At 42.1% G+C, this 23,447-nt stretch overlaps 1 protein-coding gene across 9 annotated transcripts in view; it reads right to left on the minus strand.

The window, feature by feature from the left end:
- The window catches only part of GRIP1 (glutamate receptor interacting protein 1), a 687,701-nt gene that overhangs the window by 62,874 nt on the left and 601,380 nt on the right, over positions 1–23,447 (minus strand). For all 9 annotated transcript variants that reach the window (XM_047866742.1, XM_047866738.1, XM_047866739.1 and 6 more), the window contains 3 exons: positions 23,181–23,367; positions 22,453–22,598; positions 10,442–10,522 (listed from right to left, as the gene is read on the minus strand). In XM_047866742.1, the coding sequence (XP_047722698.1) occupies positions 10,442–10,522; positions 22,453–22,598; positions 23,181–23,367 (414 nt within the window). The remainder of the gene's footprint in view (positions 1–10,441; positions 10,523–22,452; positions 22,599–23,180; positions 23,368–23,447) is intronic.

The raw sequence follows: 23,447 nt of genomic DNA on the forward strand, positions 1-23,447 counted from the left end.
TTTCTTTTAACCAAGACCATAGCTGAGGCTTGCAAAATTCATCAGGGTAGAGGCTCACTGGAGTCATAAAGCCGAACCCAGAAGTGGGTCCAAATCTGTACGAGCTCCTGTCACCGTCAGTACCATGCCTAGCAGGCATATTAAATGAATGTGGCTCTGGGAGCCCAGTCATTGTTTGCACACCCTAGTATAGTAAAACCTTGGTTTGTGAGTAACTTGTTCCGCGAGTGTTCTGCAAGACGAGCACACATTTCTAATACGTTTTAACTTGATAAACGGGCGATGTCTCACAATTCGAGTAGGATGTGACACCGAACGTCAGGTGATCGCAAGTGAGCCAATGGTGGTTCTCTCTCTCTCTCTCTCTCTCTCTCTCTCTCTTGCTGCAGGATTATGAGTGATCACCTCCCATGCTCGGATGCTTGGTCTCAGGCTGTGGTGTTTGGCAGATAGCAGTGATTTTTCAGAACGTTGGAAGGTGCCCACAACTGGCACGAGTGTATTTTTTTGTCATTTCAAAGCAACTATGGACAGTCCTTTACTTTCCCATTCAAGAGTAAGCTTAGGAATGTTTTGCTTCATTCTAGGTCATCGGATAGGTTCCTTGTTAAAGTTGCATGGAAAGAAAAAGGTCCCATTGAGCCAACAGATAGCAATGATTCTGTTAGTGATAGTGAAAGGCGTCCTACACAATAACCCTCCTCTCTCTTGTCTCCCCTCACACCAGCCACGAAGGTTTTCAAAGGTAATTGCAGGTTAATTTGTTTTTCTTTATATTTTGTATTTTCTTTACTATTTGGTATTATATTACAGTATTGTAGTCATTTTTATATGAATATTTTGGGGTTGTGGAACGAATCATCTGAGTTTCCATTATTTCTTATGGGAAAATTCGCTTTGATATACAAGTGCTTTGGATTACAAGCATGTTTCCAGAATGAATTATGCTCACAAACCAAGGTTTTACTGTACCATGTTTTAATTCTCCACTCTTTGAGAAGAAGTCACAAACCAAGCATCCTTTGCTTGCCTTGTGATGCTTTAAAAAGCTAGATTAGTTCCCAGCATTTAAAAGTTAGTAGATTTCATGTGTAACTTCTTTTAAAAAATTAGGAAGGCAGAGCACTTGGCAGGCTCAGTCAGAAGAGCGTGTGACTCTCGATCTCGGGGTTATGCATTTGAGCCAAATGTTGGGTGTAGAGATTACTTAAAAAAATAAATATTTTAAAAAATTTAAAAAAATTAGGGAGGCAATATGGTATAGTGATTAAGAGCCAAGAGTTGGCAGCCAGATGCTTGGGTTCAAAATCCTGGCCTTACCACTTATTAGCCATGTGCAGTTGAGGACATAGTCTTTAGGTACCTTAGTATTCTCATGTCCAAATGGTGATGAGGAATAATAACAGTACTTACCTAGAGAGTGGTTTTTTTGTTTTTTGTTTTTTTTATGAGGATTGAGTTTTTACATTAAAGCGACTGGACCAGTGCATAAGCAAGTGGACGTGAGCGTTCACTCTAATGATTATCTATCAACACTGGACATGTTCCAACTCCTGCCTTGGATGGAGCCTTCAATTTCCCATTTGTCACTGTCCTCACTTGGATGGGTCTCATTCACTGACTTGCCTCACCCCTGAGGGCTTCGGAATTTGTGACCCTTTGAATGAGAATACACCAGCACTCAGTGCTTCACATTTGATTGGAGATCTCCACAGAATCATTTGTTTAAAACATACTTATTGAACACCAACTCTGAGTTAGATAGCTCTGCTCTGGCCACTGGCCATGAAACCCTAGAGAAGTTGGATAGCAAGGAGAGGCAGGGCCGGTTAAATCTCATGAAGTTCTTAGGCATGAAGCTCTCTTTTCCACCAAGTGATTCCAACTGGGAAGGCCATACAAGCACATCATATGGTGGGGAGGTTACACTAAATGGGTCAGGGGTGTGGCCTAGCAAAGAAGGGTAACACATGGTTATTAAAGTTCTGAAAAAACCAAAATGCTCTCACAAGTGCCTGAAATCTCAGTATCAATTGGTCACATGTGCAGAACTGAAAGCCTAGGACAAAAGAGGCAATGACAGCTGTTTCGCAATCCAGCTGACAAGAGACAGCAATGACAGCTGTTTCGCAATCCAACAAGAGGAGGTCCCTAGAAATTTTATCCTAAATCACAAGTACCTGTTTGTATAACATCACAATGATCGACATTTCCATGCTGCCCACAGACGTACATTCTTGATCCTCAAGAGGACACTACCTACTCTATTGCTTCTCAAAATCTGCATTTCTATTTTTTACTTTTTATATCAAAATTATACATGTCAGATTTCTGCAAGAGCAGCCCTTTACTTCCGACTTCCCCAGGTGCAACTTTTGGCTGTTGCTCTATTGGTAAGTATCATACAACTGTTACTATTTCATTACGTTTCAGTGCTAGTCATTTACCTTCTATTATGAAAGATGGGGAGTTCGTTCTCTCCCGCTCTATACCAACACCACACTCATATATGTTGCTTGTCCTGTGGGCTCCCCCCATTCTTCCAACACAGTTTTCTCTTAATTTTTCATAAGATCAATATTTTCCTCAGACTATGTAAACAGTACTCACAGACAAGTCATGTCACATACCATGCCTTTTCATAGGACATGTTTTCCCTGTAGTCGTCTGTTGTCTTGGTGTCTTTGTTTGCTTAGTTTTCTTGGCTTTATCATGAATCCAACTCCTCAGATTTCTCAGATTATATAAAGCTCCTCTTAATATGTAAAATCGGGGGTACGTGGGTGGTTTAGTCATTTAAGCATCAGACTTCGGCTCAGGTCATGATCTCACGATTTGTGGGTTCGAGCCCCGCATCAGGCTCTGGGCTGACAGCTCAGAGCCTGGAGCCTGCTTCGGATTCTGTGTCTCCCTCTCTCTGCCCTTCTCCTGCTCATGCTCTTGTCTCTCTCTCTCAAAAACAAATAAACATTAAACAACTAAACATATATATATATATACACACACACTCTATATATATACTATATATATTATACAATATACATACTATATATACTATATATGTATAGTACATATATACTATGTATATAGAGTATACTATGTATACTATATAGTATATATGTATAGTATACATATATACTATATAGTATATATACTATATATATACATGCTATATACTATATATTATATATACTACATATATATGTGTATATATATATAGTATATATATACTATATATACTATATATACTATATAATCAGATGAGGGATTCTAGCAAAGGTTCACAACCTGTCTGGGCTGTTTGCTTCCTAGGGTTGCTACCCAGATCTTGGGAACTTCCTTCCCACAGAGCCTGCGAACCCAGATAGATGTTCTCTTGACTTTTGTTACACTTATTAAACATGGAGGCCATTAGACTGAGGTGGCTCTAATGCTGTGCTGGCCTATAGAAGCAAACCAAAATCTCAGCCTGTCAATGTCTTAAGGTTACACAATCAAAAAGCTAAGGAAAACCAATCACAAACAGCCAACTGGGCTTTCGGCTACATCCAACCAATAATCTCCTTTCTCTGTATCTGCACTTCCTTTACGTGTCCTCCCCAGGCTCCTGTGGGTAGAGTGCCCCTAACCACTTCCAGTTTGGCACTCCCTGACTCGAATCTATTTTTGCTCAAATAAACGCTTAAAATGTTTAACGTCCGTTAGTTTATTTCTTAACACTAATGACATTAGTAAACTAATAACACTTAGTTTACTTCTCCCCTCTTTCATTCTGTAATGGCTATTCTTTGGATTTTGTGTCGTTTGGACTCAGCCTGAATAATTCTTCTCTAGTCTAGATTCCTCATTTATTTGTTTTGTTCTCATTTCTGGACTTTTCCCTCAGCTTCATTTTCCAATATTTTAATTTCTGCCACATTATGCTCCGAGAGCTCTTTGTCCCCCTCAGTATGTTATGTTATATTAGTAGTCGTCTCCTGCCTCCCACAGATACAACATCACAGGTTGTCACTAATGTTAATGAAAGCTTTTTCCTTGTTAAAGTTTTCTCCTTCCTGAATGTGCGGCTTCTGTTTTTCTTTTTTGTTTCTGGTTACAGTCTTGCATATTAGATTCTTTCCTCGGGTGTCTGCTTTTTCGTAGCTGTCTGTTCACATTAAGGAGAGCACCCCTAAAAGGCTGTTTGAAAGCTGGGTGTACCTGTGGTCTTCCCTGGATAGTTCAGGCCAGGCTGTTTCTTTGGGTCACATGGCCCTGATTCTTTCTCCCGCTTTGAGGGTATTAAGCCTGGCCGCCTGGCTTGTTTGAGCCTTCGGAGGGGAAGAAGGCTGGCAGTCTTAGGTATATACACTTTCCCTATATATATTCGGTATATACACTTTCCCTTCACCTGTTTTTAGAGTGGTACTGCTACACTCAGCTGGGCTCTCTTGTCCGGAGACCCTCCATGTCATGCTTTCCAGAGAATGAACCTAGGTTCTGGCTGTGCTGGCTGCGGGAAGCATCTAGGAATAATTAACAGACTTCCCACCATTCCTCCTGTCTCCCCTCTACCATCACTCTCACTGCTGGAAGTTCCTGACTCCACTAAGTCTTGCTTTTGTTGGGAGTTTCGAATGCAAACCGGGTTCCCTGTCAGCTTTCCCTTCTGCTTCTATAAATTCATCTTGCTCCATCTTCTCTGCCACTTCCAAATTTGGTTGCTGTGGGGGCGCCTGGGTGGCTCAGTCCGTTGAGCATCTGACTTCCGGCTCTGTGCTGACAGCTCAGAGCCTGGAGCCTGCTTTGGATTCTGTGTGTCTCTCTCTCTCTGCCCTTCTGCCACTCATGCTCTGTCTCTCTCTGTCTCCCTCTCAAAGATAAATAAACATTAAAAAAATACATTTAAAAACCCAAAAAACAAATTTGGTTGCCGTTAACTATTTTCCCCTTCTCCTTTTGGGTTTGTGCCTTTTGAAAAATCTTATACTGTCATTTAAAAATGGTATGGGGTGGGAACAGAGCAAAATGCCAGCGTTCAAGCTATCATCTTTTGACCTCTGAAGATTCAAACCCACTAGTCATCCTTCACTATCAGAACTGGCTCTTAAAGTGAACACGTATTCTTTGCTTCTCAAACAGTTGTCGGAAGAGGTAGAAAATGACGCTGTCTTTTGTTTAAAAATTTTTGTCTGTCTTAGAAGACAGGTAAAATCTTCTGAATTCTGGAGCTAATTAAATATGACTCAACAAAGCATCCCAAGAACATTCTATAATAACTAGCTATTCATGGATCTTACTCTGCTAGTCAAGGTACTTTGCTCAAAGGGACTAGAAACGTGTCCAAACTACACTGGACACACACACACACACACACACACACACACACACTCATTCAGCTTTACTTGCAACTGTATATATGATACCTGGCAAGTAAAACAAGTTATTTGATTTGAAATGGAGCAGTGAGTAGAATTTTTATTGCAAAGTTGGCAAAAAACTTGAGCCATTCTCTTTAAATACGTTTAAGACTTAAGGGGAAAATGACAGATTTGTTGTGCTTGTCATAAAGGCTGCTTTACGATTTTATAAATAAAAAAAGCAAGGCTTTGTTCCTGAAAACAATTCAGTCTCAACTAAAAAAGAAAGCCAACAAATTAACTCCACTCACAAAACGCTGTCTTTTGCGTTTCTGATATAGGATGCGGGAAGGGTCATCAATCAGGTGGAGGCAGCGATGGGTGGTGGTGTGGCAGCAAAACCCATGTGAAGTCAGACAGAATGGGTTTGAATCCCGTGTGGCCCTGATGAGTTCTGGGTCTTGGGCAGGTTACCCAGCTGAGCCTTTCTATTCTAGAAAATGGGCATTGACGCCACAGGGCCACTTTGAGGATTAATAATGTAAGAACACACATACATTGCTTATCTCCATGCCTGGTACAAAGTAGATACAAACTATAGTAAAACAGCAAAAGAAAACACCCATATCAACGTGACTTGACTGACAACCGCGCATGACAGGCAGCCGGGGCTCTCTGGCTTGGAAGGCAGCCGGGCCGTGTTAGAGGGTTCGCGCTCTGGCATCTGATTGGCTGAGCTGTCAGAGTTTTAGGATGTTGTCCTATACCCCATCCTTCTGCGAGGCTGTTCCACTTTATTTGCTATAATAAATTGCTCCATGTTATAGCAATAACATCAATAAAAGTAATGCCTGATGTTAATGTGCTATGAGTGTCTCATCAGGAACTGAAGAAAATTAGTCTAAAACTGCTCACCACATCCAAAGTCAGAGAGGCTCATTTCTCAGTCAATTAGGTATGAAGAGTGAGGCTTAAGCCAAGTGTAAAAGGCGCCGGTGGAATGTGTCCCGAGATGAGGGCCTGCTTCTTACCACTCAGGTTTTCACAAGGTGAAGAAGACGGATGAGGACTTTGTATAAAGATAGTGCGATACGTCAATAAAGCCCTGCATTGCCTCAGTTTCACTAACAGTACCTGCGTGTGTTTGAGAACAGCATCCCTTGGTTTCCTACCCAAGTGCCGTAATTGTGTGCGGTACAGCTTGAGTTAAAATATTTCATGAGGCTCTATATGTAAGATAAATAGCAATCATCATAATAACGAACACTTCTTAGGGTTCATAATCGGTTCTAGGCACTCTGCGTACACCAACTCATTTAATCTTGTCAACCATGCTATCAAGAAGGGAGCAAGTGCACCGTTTAATAGATAAGAACATGGTACAGAGAGGTCAAGAGAATCGAGGAGTGGGGTGGTCTAGGCTCTGAGGCTTGCTCTTCATCATTTTTCAAGTTAGTGTATCTTTGGCTCACACAAAGGCCTTTGCTTAAACATCTATATTCATTGTCTCCTTCAAAGGCTCATTTTCTGGAGTGAACAGTTGTTAGTAGAAGATAGTAGAAGATTGTTTCTGATGGACTCCTTATTCATTCACTCAACAAAGAGAGGGATTAAATAAGCACCGTGTAGGGGCGCCTGGGTGGTTCAGTCGGTTAAGCCTTCAACTCTTGATTTTGGTGCAGGACACGAGCTCACAGTTGGTGGGATTGAGCCCCACATTGGGCTCTGCACTTGGAGAGCAGAGTCTGCTTGGGATTCTCTCTCTTTGTCTCTCTCTGCCCCTTCCCTGCTCTCTTCCTCTCTCAAAAAAAAAACCACAAAACATAAAAAGAAATAAGCACCTTGTATACGTCAGGAACTGTGTGAGGCCTCAGGAGTTTACTATTTCATAACAATAAACATGGATTCTGGCCTTTTTAAAAATTCTTATTTATTTTTGAGAGAGAGAGCACGAGCAGAAGGAGGAGCAGAGACAGGGAGGCATAGAATCCAAAGCAGGCTCCAAGCTGGCAGGCAGCACAGAGCCTAATGTGGGGCTCGAACTCATGCAATGTGAGATCATGGCCTGGACTGCAGTCAGGTGCTTAGCCAACTGAGCCACTCAGGTGCCCCTGGCCTTTTTTTTTTTTTTTTCTTTAAAGTAAATTCTGTTTTCTCTTTGGGAAAATATGAGTATTTTCCATGAGGAGACACAAACTCAGTATGGCGATAAGTTGCATAAATGGAGCTGTAGCTCCATAGACGGGCTGACAAGCATGTCTGACAAGCTTATGTGTCATATCTCCGTCTTCATCCAGGAATAGCATCATACTGGTAGCTTCCATTAACCGCTTCAGCTTACCGCTGGCTAAAAGTCAGGCCGTTCTTGTGGGGGTTTTGGGGTAGTTTCCATTGTTGGTATTAAATGTAATGCTTAATACATGTATAACACCATCAAAAAGCATAATTTTAAATGACTCTTCATATGAATAAAATATGTTGTACTTGTGTGTACCTGAATACACGTCGAAGTGTATTCAAAGTGTATTCAAAGAGTAAGCAGCTAAGTGCTGACTTAAAAAAAAAAAGAATATATCATAGGATTAGTTTCTACATGGATACTCTCCTTTATAGTTAAACTACGCTTTTGTGTATATCAATTTTTTTCTTTAAATTTTTAAAAACGGAGGTATAGTTGACACACAGCGTTACATTAGTTTAAGTGTAAAATACAGTGGTTCGACAGGTCTATTTGTTATGCTATGCTCACCACAAGTGCGGCCACCCACCACCTGTCACCATGCAATGCTGTTACAATATCATCGACTATATCCTCTATGCTGTCCCTTTTGTTCCCGTGACTTACTCATTCCATAATGGAAGTCTGTATCTCCCACTCCCCCTCACCCATTTTGTCCACCTCCCTACTCTCCTCTCCTATGTATATCAACTTTTAAGAATAAGTCTATTGCAGGGGCGCCTGGGTGGTTCAGTCGGTTAAGCATCCAACTCTTGGCTTTGGCTCAGGTCGTGATCTCTCAGTTCGTGGGTTCGAGCCCCATGTCAGGCTCTGCACTGTTAGTGCAGAGCCTGCTTGGGATTCTCTGTCTCTCCCCCCCTTTCTCTCTGCCCCTCCCCTGCTCGTGCTCTCTCTCTCTCTCTCTCAAAATAAATAAATAAACTTAAAAAAAAAAGACTAAATCGATTGCATGAAAAACCATAAAGACAATTTTCCCACTTAAAATTTGGAAGTAAAATGACTATGTGGCAATAGAAGCTTCTGAGCAGTGGGTGTCTTTGGCCTGTGCACAAGCAATACACATCTCTAAGGACAGGGAGTGCATTTTCAAAACGTAGCAGAGGGCCTAGGCGTGGTAGGCGCTCAGGACGCATTTATTTAACGAAGGCAAAGGGAAGAAAGAACGGAGTGGACAGTGCGCCTCTGTGAGAAGCCAGCAGTTTATGCCCTACTCCAAGAGAGGCCGTTTTCATAGCCAATTCTGAAGGAATAAATAAACGGAATGGAATAAACAGAATAGAGAGCAGCTTTGAAGCTACACGGGGGTTGCAGCAGCCACGGTGAGCCCCAAACATTTTTAGAATAGTAAGTTCTGATGAGCTCTCCCTTAATTTCAGTAACCAGCGCTGTTGAGAGAATAACCGCATCCCGTTTCATGATGAACAGACTGAGAGGCTAAGCGACCCAGTTAAAGGCATAAGTGACTTTGGTAGTACCTAGAAGAGGTCCAGAGTCTTCCAAATCCCACCTCACCTTTCTACATATCATAGAGAGGCATGTAGACACCTCGGGCCTACTCTTCTCCCAGGAGGCCACACTGGCGTTCAGGAGGTGGGTACAGGTGCTCTCTCATACACATAGCTTCTTGTCCTTAACACTGATTCTGTGTTGTAGGTCCACTATTTTTAGTGTTGCGCCCGATCTGTCTGATGTATTGGTTATAACTGAAATTTCATTTTCAGTGTTGCATTTATATTGTCAAAGTTGCAGTGGACAGCCCCCATTTCACACTGCCCAGTTGAGAACTATTTTTGCCTTAACCGCTGACATAAATGCGATCCAACAGAGTGTAGCGAGGCATGGCATAAAGTGCCTTGATGTAACCTCATCACTCTGTCTTGAAGGGACCACTCCTTGATCACAAACATTGCCTCTTTGGTCTTCATGTATTAATCATTTGCTTCATTTTCTTGGGGCATTTAAGGATGAACCTAGTTTATGGATATTAACAGCATAAAAACGTCAATTCCCATTCTATAAACAGGGGCTGAAATTTTCAAAGCTGTTTTACCAAAGCAGTTATTCATCTAGAGCCCGAGGAAAGGAGGGAATTAAACACATTTATAGTTCTGCTTTTCTTTTTGGTTTGGTTACCCAGACACCTTGGACCATGCAGGAATTCAGAAAGTTACTAAATTAAGAGATAATATTTCAGTGTTGTAAAATGGCTTATAGATGCATAGTGGGCAGATAGGAAGATAGTTTTAAAAGGAAATAAATGCAACTTTTGTTAGTGAAATGGATTATTGTGAAGACTTAATCACAATATAATAAAATGTAGGGAACCTATATGCATTTATATGCTCATTTAATTATTCATGGTGGGGGTGAGACACATTTATTGGGCACTTATTACTTGCCAGGGACTGCACTAGGTATAAATATGTTATATATCTATATACTAGGTATATAAATATGTTATATACCTATATACTAGGTATATAAATATGTTATATACCTACATACTAGGTATATAAATATGTTATTTTACATAATACTTCAAACAATTCTATATTTTGTAAAAGGCGAAAGATTTATGCGATCTGAAGAGAAACCAGAGTATAAACAATCCTATATTTTGTAGATATCCTTATTTCCATTTGACAGATGAAGAAACATAAGGCTGGAGACAGTTTAAGTAAATGCCCCATTCACACCGCTAGTTAAGTGCTAGAGGTGTGAGTGGCTCTGTATGTTTGTAACATTACAGGGAAACTTGGCAATGACACTTAAAACATTTTTCACACCTGTAAGCCATTTGACAATACAATTTCCTAATGTCTTTTTTAAATGCTGCATTAAAAAAAAAGTCACTTTTACTTACAACTGATGGTTATTCCAAGTTCCACATTATGCTTCTTAGGGAGCTTTACATGAAACGTTCCACTACTTGGGATTACAGACTCTGTAATTTCAAAACAAAGAAGAGCACGTTTGTAGGTGACCAGGAAGAATGGAGCACCAATCAATGGAAATGCATCAGGGATTCTTGTATCATAAACGTCTGAAGTTCAAGTTGTAGGAATTGAAGTAAATGAATGCCTATAAAATCCTGATAAATTGCATTCCTGGTTAAGAGTGGATGTCCTGCCCGGAGGCAACTGTGTGCATTTCACAGCAACAGCTGAGTTCAGTATTTCTTAAGTGTTATTCAGGCAACATTTGCATCGAATTTGTCTGGAACGCAAGTTACAAACAGATTCCTGAATCATCCGGGATCTATGGAATCAGAGTTTCTGAAGATAAAGCCTAGACGTCTACATTTTAAACATATTCTCCAGGTGATTTTTTTAAACAGATTTTTTAAAATGTTTATTAAAAATTTTTTTTAATGTTTTTTTATTTTTTGAGAGAGAGATTGACAGAGTGTGAGCAAGAGAGGGGCAGAGAGAGAAAGGAAGGCACAGAATCTGAAGCAGGCTCCAGGCTCCGAGCTGTCAGCACAGAGCCTGACGCGGGGCTCAAACCCACGAACTGTGAGATCATGACCTGAGCTGAAGTCAGAGGCTCAACCGACTGAGCCACCCAGGTGCCCCTTTAATGTTTATTTTGAGAGAGACAGAGAGTGAGTGGGGAAGGGCAGAGGGAGAGAGACATAGAATTTGAAGCAGGCTCCAGGTGCCCCACTCTCCAGGTAATTCTTAGGCATACTAAAGTTTAATCATAGGTCTGGTTTTACATACATACATATACATATATATATATATATATATATATATATATTTTTTTTTTTTTTTTCCTCTTCAACCATATTTTTCCAGAATTACCTAGTCAGCAATTCTTTTTTTCAACTGTTTCTTGAAAGTAGCTAGGGGAATAGGTTTTACGAGAAATTTCAGTTTGATGCGATGGTTGTTGATAGGGGCTGGGGTGGGGGATAGGAGGTGCCTTAATTTGTAATATAAACAGTGAAAAGTACCCCTCAAGAGGTAGAAGCAAGAGTGATTCTCAAAATATTTTGCAGCCAGAAGGGTACTGGCCACAACCAGTCAGACTGGACGCTGACTGCTAGGTTGGAACAGAGGATCCCTGGAGGACCCAACTGCATCGAGGATTGTGCTTAGGTTTCTGGATCATGGGGAGCTCTGGGAGGTCCCGGGGAGGAACGGGAGGGCAGGGGGCACTGGGACAGGGTGCAGGTTGGCTCAGATCCTGTCCAACCGGTACAGAGGTAAGGTGACACTGTAGCAACAGAGAGAACCAGTGGAGCTGGCTGAATCTCAACCCTGGATAGAACTCAGTTGATTTACCAGGGCCTGACTAGTATTGGAGAAAAGAGGACACTGCTACATATTCTTAAATAGACTCTTCTTAAAATTCCTTTAACAGTCTGGGAGACCTTCAGTTAGAGTTAAGGCTGAAAAGAAAATACGTTAAACGTCCGGTTAAGCTTCCGACTTCAGCTCAGGTCATGATCTTGAGGTTCGTGAGTTCGAGTCCCACATCGGGCTCTGTGCTGACAGCTCAGAACCTGGAGCCTGCTTCAGATTCTGTGTCTCCCTCTCTACCTGCCCCTCCCCTGCTCATGCGCTCTCTCTCTCTCTTTCTCAAAAACAAACATTAAGAAAAGAAAGCAAGAAAGCAAGAAAATATCCTCTGAGGAGATAACATCTATTCACCCTAAGCTGCTAATGACTGTAATCCTTTCTTGAAGGTTTTGGAAAGGGGTGGAAGGCGCCCGTGAAGGGAAGCATTAGCGTAAGTGGGGGCTTGTGGGATGGCAGAACTAAAGCATTTTTACTGCTTGACTTCGCTCAGTGCTTAACCCGCACACAAGGACTCAACCACAACCATGAGGCCCTGGGTTCAATTTGTTAATCACATACTGAACACATTTTGTCTCTGCCAAGCTTAGGTGGAAGTGGGGATGGTCTCATGAAAATAGCTGGAGACTCCCTTCCTCAGCCTTAACTTGCCCGTCCAGGCCTTTTGGACTTTTCTAGGAGGAATTGAGGCCAGTGAACCTTTTATAAGACAAGAATCTGATCTTCCAAAACAGAAGATATGCCACAGGCTGTTCAACTGGAAAACACAATAAAAATTTGATTTCTCTGGGCCCTCCGGGCTTCTAGAATGCCACCTGTGAAAAAAGGATCCCCAAGCTGCTTCTCACAGTCCTGGCTGTTGGGCCAAGTGAAGGCAAGTCTACCCTTTGGGGCCCTTTCTTTTCTTTCGGTGCTGTGCACACTTCCCAGGGAAGCTAGGGAGGCTGCTGCTTCTCCCAGCCCCTCCCACTGGTCTTTGTTTTTGTTTTGTTTTGTTTTTTTTTAAGTTTTTACTTAAATTCTGATGAGTTAACATACACCACAATATTAGTTTCAGGTGTGTGATTTAGGGACTTAACACCTCCATACAACACCCAGTGCTCATCACAAGTGCCCTCCCCAATCCCCATCACTTATTTCCTCCATCCCTCTGCCCCCCCACCCCCATCCCGCCCTGTAACCACGAGTTTGTTCTCTACAGTCAGGAGTCTATTTCTTGGTCTGCCAATCTCTCTCTCTCTCCTCTGTCTCTCTCAGACTTTTTCCCTATTTTCTTTTTTTGTTTCTTAAATTCCACATATGAATGAGATCATACGGTATTCATCGTTCTCTGACTTATTTTGCTTAGCACCCTCCTACTCTTCTTAACTCTTCGATGAGTGTCACGGACTGTGAGTGGATGTCTTTGGCTTTGCTGTTGTCCCCAACTAACACACTGATGTACCAGAAAGGACCCATATATATTTATTTGTTTATTCATAAAGAATCTGTACCCTTGGGGAGCCTGGGTGGCTCAGTCGGTTGGGCATCCGACTCTTGATTTTGGCTCAGGTCATGATCTCATAGTTTTTGGGTTCGAGTCCTGCATTGGGCTCTGCACTGACAGTACAGCCTATTCGGGATTCTCTCTCTCTCCCTCTGTCTCTGCCCCTTTCTTATGTGCACTCTGTCTCTCTCTAACATAAACTTAAAAAAAAAAAAAAGAATTTGTACCCTTCCCATTTCCCAATAGGTCTTGAGATAGATAAAATTATTTTCCCTAATAGATTTCAAAAAGACTGGCTAGGTTTGATACACTGGGGGAGAAAAAGAAAAGAGGTAAGTAACAGTATATAGGTGTGCTTACTTCCTGGCTTTTGATGCTGCAGGTATAAATATTTACTTCCCAAACATTTCTCAAATCTGTGCCTTTCTTCCATCTCTTCCCTCAGTCCTCTACATTCCCTGTTCCAACAATGGAAGACTAATTGCCACCTTCTTCTCACCCCCAAAGTGACAGTTAAGAGTGGGGAATTAGCATGCAGACTGGGGGCTGAGAGGGCATTTGAATTGACCACATTTTGCCTATCTGCACCAACAGCCAGTCTGCAGAGAGAAGCGAGTGCACATGAGGAGCCTGCACGAGGTCTTGGAGAGCCTGTGCTTGGCCATGACAGCCCTTTTGTCTGATTCTAGAGCTTCCTGGGGCTGTCTGCATTTCCTGTCCTCCAGGGCTGTGAACACACTGAGCTGGTAGAGGAAATGGGATGGGAGCTAAGCAGAAAGCCTCCACAGAAGTGTTCATGGGTGTGGTAGGAATTTCATTACCCAGATAAGGCTTGCAAGTGGTCCGTGAGTACATGCATAAGAAGCTTTAGAGGCAGAAACGGCTTCGCTAATTCCAGAACTCACTTCATGTATGTTTGTTTTAGTGTTCTGTGTTTTTTACAAAAATTCTCTGTGAAAGGGGAGGGGAGCATATGGTATGCTCGTATGTATGTATACATGTATTCACGTATGTATATAACGGCTTGTCCATGATGCTACTATACAAATGAGGTCTTGGAACCCCACGGGCCGGGAATCATTGATCTAGAATTGTTACTATAGCAACATTTTGCTTTTATAAATTTTTAATGCAGGGAACCTTGACCGAGATTAACATTGTTAATGACACTGGAGGAGATATTACCACTTTCTGGAAAATAGTAATGAATCATGTTTGACAACACGAGATTTGAAATATTCATAATGATGAAGAAATATCAACAAATGAATCTCTTTGATCAGCCGTGGCTTCATTTTAATCTTTAAATGCTAACATGATTTATTTTATACTTGGTAAGTTTTTTTGCTTCTTTGTTTTGTTTTTGCCCACACAGTTATTTGGTGGTTGAAGCAAAGGCCTATTTACGTTGGTGTTTCTTAAAGAACTACTATTGGAGAGGAAAAGATACTTGGAGAAATCATAGGTTTAGAACAAACAGTTGGAATGTTTACTTTGTTAGACTCCCATGTGATTATTTTGTGCTTCTCTTGTTTTGCCTTATCTTTGTTAATACTGTAATTAAAAACACATTTGGGTAAACAAAGGCTCCCTTCTTTCCAATCGGCCTGCTTTTCCTGCCTGAAGCATTCGTTGTTGGCACAGTAAGATAATCACCCTATCATAATTCATCAACCTGCACACCCTTGTGAGACTTGAAAAAGTAAGGGATTCTGAGAGGGAGCGGGGAAACGTAGATGCTTAACCCCCAGCCACTCAGAGGAAAGCACGGGGGGCTCCCGCAATGATGGCAAACATCATTTGATAGGATTTTCACTGGGACTTCTTTCCAGAACAAAGCCGTATTTTTTTTTTTTTTTTTCTGACAGAATAACTTTATAGTCAAAGCAGAATCTTCAAGTGTTCACAATTTTGTAGACTGGCATTTAAAAGACAGTATTGAGGGGCGCCTGGGTGGTGCAGTTGGTTAAGCGTCTGACTTCAGCCAGGTCATGATCTCACGGTCTGTGAGTTCGAGCCCTGCATCGGGCTCTGGGCTGATGGCTCAGAGCCTGGAGCCTGTTTCTGATTCTGTGTCTCCCTCTCTCTCTGCCGCTCCCCCGTTCATGCTCTGTCTCTCTCTGTCCCAAAAATAAATAAACGTTGAAAAAAAAAATTTAAAAGACAGTATTGAAAAAGGCAAAATGTAAGTTGTGTATATATTATAAATATAGCTTTATAAAATTATATACATGATAAATGACCTTGTAAAGAAATATAAAAAAACTTTTATTAAAGTGATGAGGCTGTGAATAATTTCAGCTTTAAAAAGAATCCCATCAATGTCACTACAATGTTGTTTATTTTTTAATTTTTTAATTTTTTTTTCAACTTTTATTTATTTTTGGGACAGAGAGAGACAGAGCATGAACGAGGGAGGGGCAGAGAGAGGGAGACACAGAATCGGAAACAGGCTCCAGGCTCTGAGCCATCAGCCCAGAGCCTGACGCGGGGCTCGAACTCCCGGACCGCGAGATGGTGACCTGGCTGAAGTCGGACGCTTAACCGACTGCGCCACCCAGGCGCCCCTACAATGTTGTTTATACAGTGGTGCCCATTAAAAGAGATAGATTTAGGCAAGAGTGTACTCACAGGCAAGCTTTTTTTTTTTTAATTTTTTTTAACGTTTATTCATTTTTGAGAGACAGAGAGAGACAGAGCATGAGCAGGGAAGGGGCAGAGAGAGAGGGAGACACAGAATCGGAAGCAGGCTCCAGGCTCTGAGCCATCAGCACAGAACCTGATGCAGGGCTCGAACTCACAGACTGTGAGATCATGACCTGAGCCAAAGTCAGATGCTCAACTGACCGAGCCACCCAGGTGCCCCAAGCTTTTTTTTTTTTTAAATTAAATATAATTGATTGTCAAGTTGGTTTCCACACAACACCCAGTGCTCATCCCAACAGGTGCCCTCCTCAATGCCATCACCCACTTTCCCCTCTCCCCTACCCCCCATCAACTCTCAGTTTGTTCTCAGCATTTGTCTCTTATAGTTTGCCTCCCTCCTTCTCTGTAACTTTTTTTCCCCCCATCCCCTCCCCCATGGTTTTCTGTTAAGCTTTTCAGGATCCACATATGAGTGAAAACATATGATATCTGTCTTTCACTGATAGGCAAGCTTTATAAACTCTGTGTTACTTAAAATAGAGATGGCTTATCTCTGAGACCCAATAGTTTGGGAATTAATATCTTGGTATATTTCTGAGGAAGAATTTTGGAAATGGGTGGCCCACATTCGGGCAATTAGGAGTGAATCCAGGATAGGACAGTCTTGAATTAGCTCATGTCCAGAGATTTCCTATACCAATGTTCCAAGATCTCAGTTGGCTACAAGAGAGCTTTCTGACCCCAGCAGTTTCCAGCAGATTCCAGTAGATTGGTAATGACTAACTAAAGTGTTTTATTGGAGATTCTGATGTTGTGTCTGGGCTCAGCAGGAGAATACTGAAATCAATTAGTGATGTTGGCCATGAGCAAGGGAGGAGAGAATGACAGGATGGGAGCATATTTTTTTTTCTGGCCTTATTCTACATCATTTCTATCCATTTGAAACACGTTGATTTCTGGAATAATTGGGCAGGGGGGAAAGACCTTTGGTCCCTTTTCCCCTGTCTCTTATTCAAGCAAACTTGGCACTGAACAGAGTGAGTTTAATAGACAAGTTTCTATTTCTTAGAGGAGCTTAAACCAAGGATATTCAAATAGTTAATCAGCAAATATTAAGCTATACATATACATTAAGTATGGATTAAACAATGAAAAAACATTGAGGATACACATAAAATAAACATGTATTGATAGCACAAGTAAATGCTTGGATTCTGCTTATGGCAGAGGTCAAATTGTGCTGGCCATTCCACTACAGAGGGGTTTCAGGAATATGCTGTGTTACATCCTACAATGCACAGGATAGCCATCTCCCCTAAACACACAACGACAATAGGCAGAAATTCAGAAATCCTGCGCTTTCGTGCTGGAAACCCCCACATCTCCTGAACAGGCAGTGTAATATGATATGAAAAAGACAGGCACAAGTCAACAGTCTACTTTGTTCTATGACCTTGAGTTTCCCCGCTCAAACTTCAGTTTCTCCATTTATAAATAAATGAAGGTATTGGAGTGTAAGAGTCCCTTCACCACTAATGTTCTGTGATTGTAGTAATACATTCTGGGGCTGCTGGACAGCCTTCTTTGAAAAGCACACCCTCATCAACATCTGACTGATCCTTACGGGGTCTTTCTACCAGATTCCTGCTTGGTCACAGCTGACAAGAGGGGAAGCTAACAAATCTGAGAATTAGAAACTTGAACTGGCTGGCACTGGCTGGGCCCTTTAGCAAAGATGGGGCAATCAAGTACAATCAAAAGCCAGAAAAAACTTGTAGAGAGACAAATGGAGCAGATACGCAGAGACAAGCAACACCGAGAGACCAGGAACTCCAGAGAAATAGTGGATATGAAATCAGTTCTTTTTTTTTTTTTAAGTTTATTTATTTATTTTTAGAGGGGGGGGACAGAGAGAGAGAGAGAGAGAGAGAGAGAGAGAGAGAGAGAGAGAATCCCAAGCGGGCTCTGGGCTGTGAGCACCGAGCTTGATGTGGGGCTCAAACCCACGAACTGTGAGATCATGACTTGAGCCAAAACCAAGAGTCAGAAGGGTAAGTGACTGAGCCACCCATGCACCCCTGAAATCAGTTCTTGATGCAAACTGAGGTTCCTGGATCCAGTCCCTCAGGAGAGACAAATGCACTTCATTCATTCATTCATTCATTCATTCACCAAGTATTGGCTGAGAGGCTCTTGTATTCCAAGCACTATTCTAGGTGCTGGGATACATTAGTGAACAAAAGGCACAAAGTCCCTGACATCATAGATATTTTTCCAGTGGAGAAGATGAGACAATAAGTACATCCACAATATAACATCATAAATCTGGGCACAGGAACAGAGTGTTATGGTGAGGGAATGATTCCCTGAACGAGTGATATTTGAGCAAAGATCTGAATGAAGTAACAAACCACCTGAACGTGGGAGGGAAAAGCTACTCAGGCAGGGGAAACTGCAGAGATCCTCTGATGGGCTTGTGTTCAGCATGTCAACAGAAGCTAGTTCATACTCCCTCATTCCACGTCCTGCCCTCCTTCTGGGAGATTCCACTGTGTGGATGCTCTTTCCATCACACTGCATTCCAATTTCCCAGACCTCTGGTTGAATAATATTCGCCTCCCTTCTACTTCACTTCAGCAGCTCACTACCCTGAGCCCTACTTGACCTTCTCTGAAATGCTAAGCTCTAATATGCCACTTTGACCTCAGTCTCCCGCCATTAGCTCCCTCCTCAACTTTCTCTTACTACGCCCATTTTTCTTCCTGAATACTCCTAAGCCCTTGAGTCCTCTCTTTCTTCCCAGTCTACCATGATGATCCACTATTGACTTCCATCCATCTGTAGCCTAGATTCCCTCAAGGCAGTATGTGTAGTGGTTAGAGCATGGCCTTAGGAGCCAGACCAACTGGGTGAAAATCCCTGCCCTACCATTAACTCCATGGGCTTCAGTTTTCTAGCGACAAAATAATAGTAACCTCCATTGCTGTTATAAGTGAGCTAATGCACATGCAGTGCTTAGAAGAGTGACATGCCATAGAGTAAGCATTTCGTAGTATTACCATGATTTTGATGTTACTACTATAGTTATTCATCTGTTCTTCCTGCAACAATTTGAACTGCTGCGACTTTAGTTTTCTTTCTGTTGACCCTTCTCTGGAAATCTCAATCTCTGGTTCAGTCTAATCACCTAGCACCTCTGCTGTTACTCCTCAGTAGCTGAGGCCACCTGACAAAAAACTACTTGGCCGTGCAGGTTGACAGTGCTATTAACTTAGAGCTTCTGGACTTTACATGGTCCACCACCCAACTGGAAAATCCCTGTACATGGGTCTGGTTAGCTTTCTCAGTCATTTCCCCATTAGCTATTCTAAACCATCATTCTTTTCAACTCTCCAAGATGCTGATCCTTTTACCTTTGCTTGACAGTTCTTACATGAATGTCTCAATAGTTATATTCTCACATCCTTCTCTTCAAACTCACAAGAGGCGGCCATCAACCTTTTGTCTTAGACTAGTTATCTACCTGTGTTCTAGACAACTTCTCTGCTCATCCCTTTAGGGACCTATATCCATCAATTATCTTTTTTCTCCCTCATTCACTTCAGGCCTCAGACATGTTCAGATCTCTCCAATCTCAACAAAACAAAACAACAAAACAAATAACTCCCCTCTGAACTCCGAATATTTTATCTTTTACCCCATCTTTTTCTCACCCACAGCGAAATTTCTTACCATTGCCAAATGTTCCACAGGGCAAAACTGATCTTGACTGAGAACCACTGATTAGAGGATAAAACAGAGTGTCCAGTATGTAATTAAATGCTGTAGAAGTTTTCAAAGAAGAAGAGGCCACAGTGGCCTCTGTCCTTTTTATCCATTCACTGCATTTTTCTAGTTACCCTCTTTCAAAACCCAGTTCATTGGCAGAAAGCAAGCATAGCCTGCCTGTATTTCTCTGCCCATTCCTCACTCCTCGGCTTTCTGTGGTCTGACTCCTGTCCCCCAACTCCCTGAATATACTCTGCAATGTCTTTTTTTCTGAATTGCCAAATCCAATGGACCTTTCTTGCCTTATATTACTTGAATTCTCTGAAGCCCCTTTATGCTATTGACCACGACCTTGAAGTTCTTGTTTTGGTTTCCAAAATGCTACCTTTTTTGGGTTCTCCTTTCACTTCTCATATTGCACCTACATTATTTCCTTGGCTAGCATCCTTCCCCTTTCCATCTTAGAATTCCTCAGGCAGCATCCCCTCCTTCCTGCCACTCGTTCCTTACTGGTCTCCTGTATTTCAGTGACTTCACCAGTCACTGACATGGTGGTTCCTCCTCAAGGCTGCTCTCTGGCCCAGATCCCCCATCGGGCACTTCCTTTCATATGCCAGTGGCAACACACATTCAGTAAGTCTATTCTTATCTTTTAGCAGATCTGGCTCTTGTCTAATTGACTCTGAGCTCTTTGAAGATATTAATCCTTTTTATTTTCCCTTTAAATGATCTGAACATAGCACAGTGCCTAGCACTGAGTAACTGGTGCTCGATAATTGTCTTCTGAACTAAGGAATGGATGTGCTTGTCCCTTTCCCCCTAGAACTGGCAGTTTGCCTAGTCATGTCTAAACTGGATTTGCCTAGTCATGTCTAAAATAGAACTTGTTCGGGGTGCCTGGGTGGCTCAGTTGGTTGAGTGACCGACTTCAGCTCAGGTCACGACCTCACGGTTTGTGAGTTAGAGCCCAGCGTCGGGCTCTGTGCTGACAGTTCGGAGCCTGGAGCCTGCTTCGGATTCTGTGTCTCCCTCTCTCTCTGCCCCTAACCCACTCGCATAAAACAGAACTTGTTGTTATCCTCAAATTTCCATTCCTCAAGTCTTCCTCTCGCTTAAAGCCATCACTCTACTTGATTGCTGACTCTTACACCTCAGGAGTCATCCATGATTTTCCCTTTCTCTCATTTTCCATATCCATTCCATAAACAAGTTCTGCTAGTCCTGCTTCAAGCCACATCTTAAGTTGGCCCCGTCCAATCCTTATTACCCCATCTCCAATTCCAAACGTGATCGTCACCCCCAACTTCCTTATGCTGCAGTGAGAACCCTTTCCATTGGTTCTCAAATCCATCCATCTTACTAATCTGGCCCATGTCTTTTACGCTGGCTGTTCCTTCTACCTGGAATACCCTCCTCCCAGGACGTAGCTGGCTCCTTCCCAACCTTCAAATCTCTGCTCAAATGTCACTTCCTCAGAGAATCATCCCATGAAAATAGCTCCCCACAGCCATTCTCTCATCCCCATCCTGTTTTCTTTTCCCCAGAGCACTTATTACTGTCTAAAGTTATATTCATTAACTTAAAAATCAACTTTCTGTAATACTATATGCTTCATGAAGGAAGGAGTTATTTTTTCTTCCATGTCTACTGCTGCATCTCCAGCTGGCCCACAGTAAAAACTCAGCAAGCATTTGCTGGGAAGATGCAATCCCTACGTCCAAAGGCGTATCTTTACCAGTTGGTAAAGATTGTTGGCTCTATGAAGTGGTATATCACTGTATGAAGACCATTTCATTAAATGGAAACTAGCAGCGACCTCTAAAATCCACACACCTGTTAGCTACTGACAAGGATTCCCTTCCCGATCAAACTTAAGTTAGGCTCCTCTGGGTCCTCTTTTCAACGAGGCCTTATCTTTGACTTGCCGAGCCCAGTTTTAGCGAGAATCCTGCTAACTCAGGTTGTTGGAATCCCCCCACCCTGGAATCTACAATCAAATTCTTCATTCCCACCCCCTTGATATCTAATCAAGTTCCTGTTAGTAATTTTTCATTCCATGACTCCCTACCCTCACCTTGCTTGGTGGCCATAAATTCCCACCTGCCCATACTGTCTTTGGGGTTGAGTTTAATCTCTCTTCCCTATTCCAACTCTTGATCTCTCTTGAAATAGTCTTGAATAAAGTCTTCCTTGTTTTTAACAAGTGTCCGGTGCAATTTCTTTTTCACACTAGAGAATGAATTATTTACCTGCTGGGCTTGTATAAATCCACCTAATGCGTTTTCATTGTTCCCTACCAAACTTCCACATGTTCTTTGCAGTGGGAAGGGTCAAAGACAGGCTTTTCTCATCCATGTGACAGAAGAATATGGTTTCTCGAGCATATAGGGGAAAATCAGGAAGAATAAAGGGTACGTGATTTTTAAAAATCACCTTTATAGCAGCTAATACTTATTCACTTTGTCACATTTATTTTCATCTGTTCTTATGGTGACATTTTAACGAATAGTACAAAAGTAATGCTCAATACAAAATGACACCCCAAATCTCCTAAACAAAAACATGTTCAGTAGGTAAAAAAAAATAGCTCCCCATCTGCCACACAATCCATATAATTCACATGCGGTCCACTCCTGACTCTGCAGCTGACTCGCGATTATATGACCATACCTGCAACATCAAACTCGATTTCCAGTGTGACCTTGCTCGTGATTGAAGAGTCTCGGAGGAGCTGGTTGGCTTCCTCAAAGGTGCTGTCTTCAGTTGGAATCCCATTAATGGCTATCACTCTGTCTCCAATCTGTAGCACCCCACATCTATATTTAGAACCACATGTTAGAGACTGTAGCCAGAGTAAGTAATTATCAAGTTGAAGTTGCCAAATCTGTATTGTTTGATCCTTGTGAAATAGCGTAACCATTCGGTCTTGTTCATTCAATGCTGTGGGCATCGTATTAGGTCAACTGCAAGGTCTTGCACTCTTGTGTTTGATGGCTCCAGATGTGAGCCAGGCAATGTTGATGTACCCCAGAGAAGGAACAAATAATTTAAAACTATGGCATTGTTTTAATCTGATCTGAACCAATATATAGTAGTGATGAATGTACAGCTCCCCACAGCAGAGGAATGATTATAATAAAGTTGGAACTTCAGAGATATTTTCCTTTTTAATTAATACAGCCTCCAGTCCCTGCCAGACAACAATCTGCTAGATAAAGGCACCCACACTCGTTTTTCTTCTCAAACCTTATCAAGAACGTAAAATTTTACTGTCGGAACGGAGAGTTCATCACATCCTGCATTTCCTGCATTGAGCCCTGTTCCCTAATTTATTAGCTATTCAAAGATACCGGGCACAAGAAATACACAGAAAAGGATGCTGTCAAGGAGTGTCTTACCTCTCGGCTGGGCTGTCAGCTTCAATATAGGAAATCAGAGGTGGGGAAGAGAGCGTCTCCGTGGCAAACACACTGCCCTGCAGTTGGATCCCAAATCCTGTGACGGGATCGGCTGTCAGCACAACTTCTGTGGTTTCTGTGTGAACGACCTGCCCAGCCAGGCCCACTGTGCTCGAGGCTAAAGACACTGGAGGAACAAACACGAAAAAGAATGACGTTAGGTTGGAGCAAGCACCAGAGACGCCGGCCTTGCTGACACAGATTATG

This window comes from Prionailurus viverrinus, chromosome B4, assembly GCF_022837055.1.
Source record: "Prionailurus viverrinus isolate Anna chromosome B4, UM_Priviv_1.0, whole genome shotgun sequence".
NCBI lineage: Eukaryota > Metazoa > Chordata > Mammalia > Carnivora > Felidae > Prionailurus > Prionailurus viverrinus.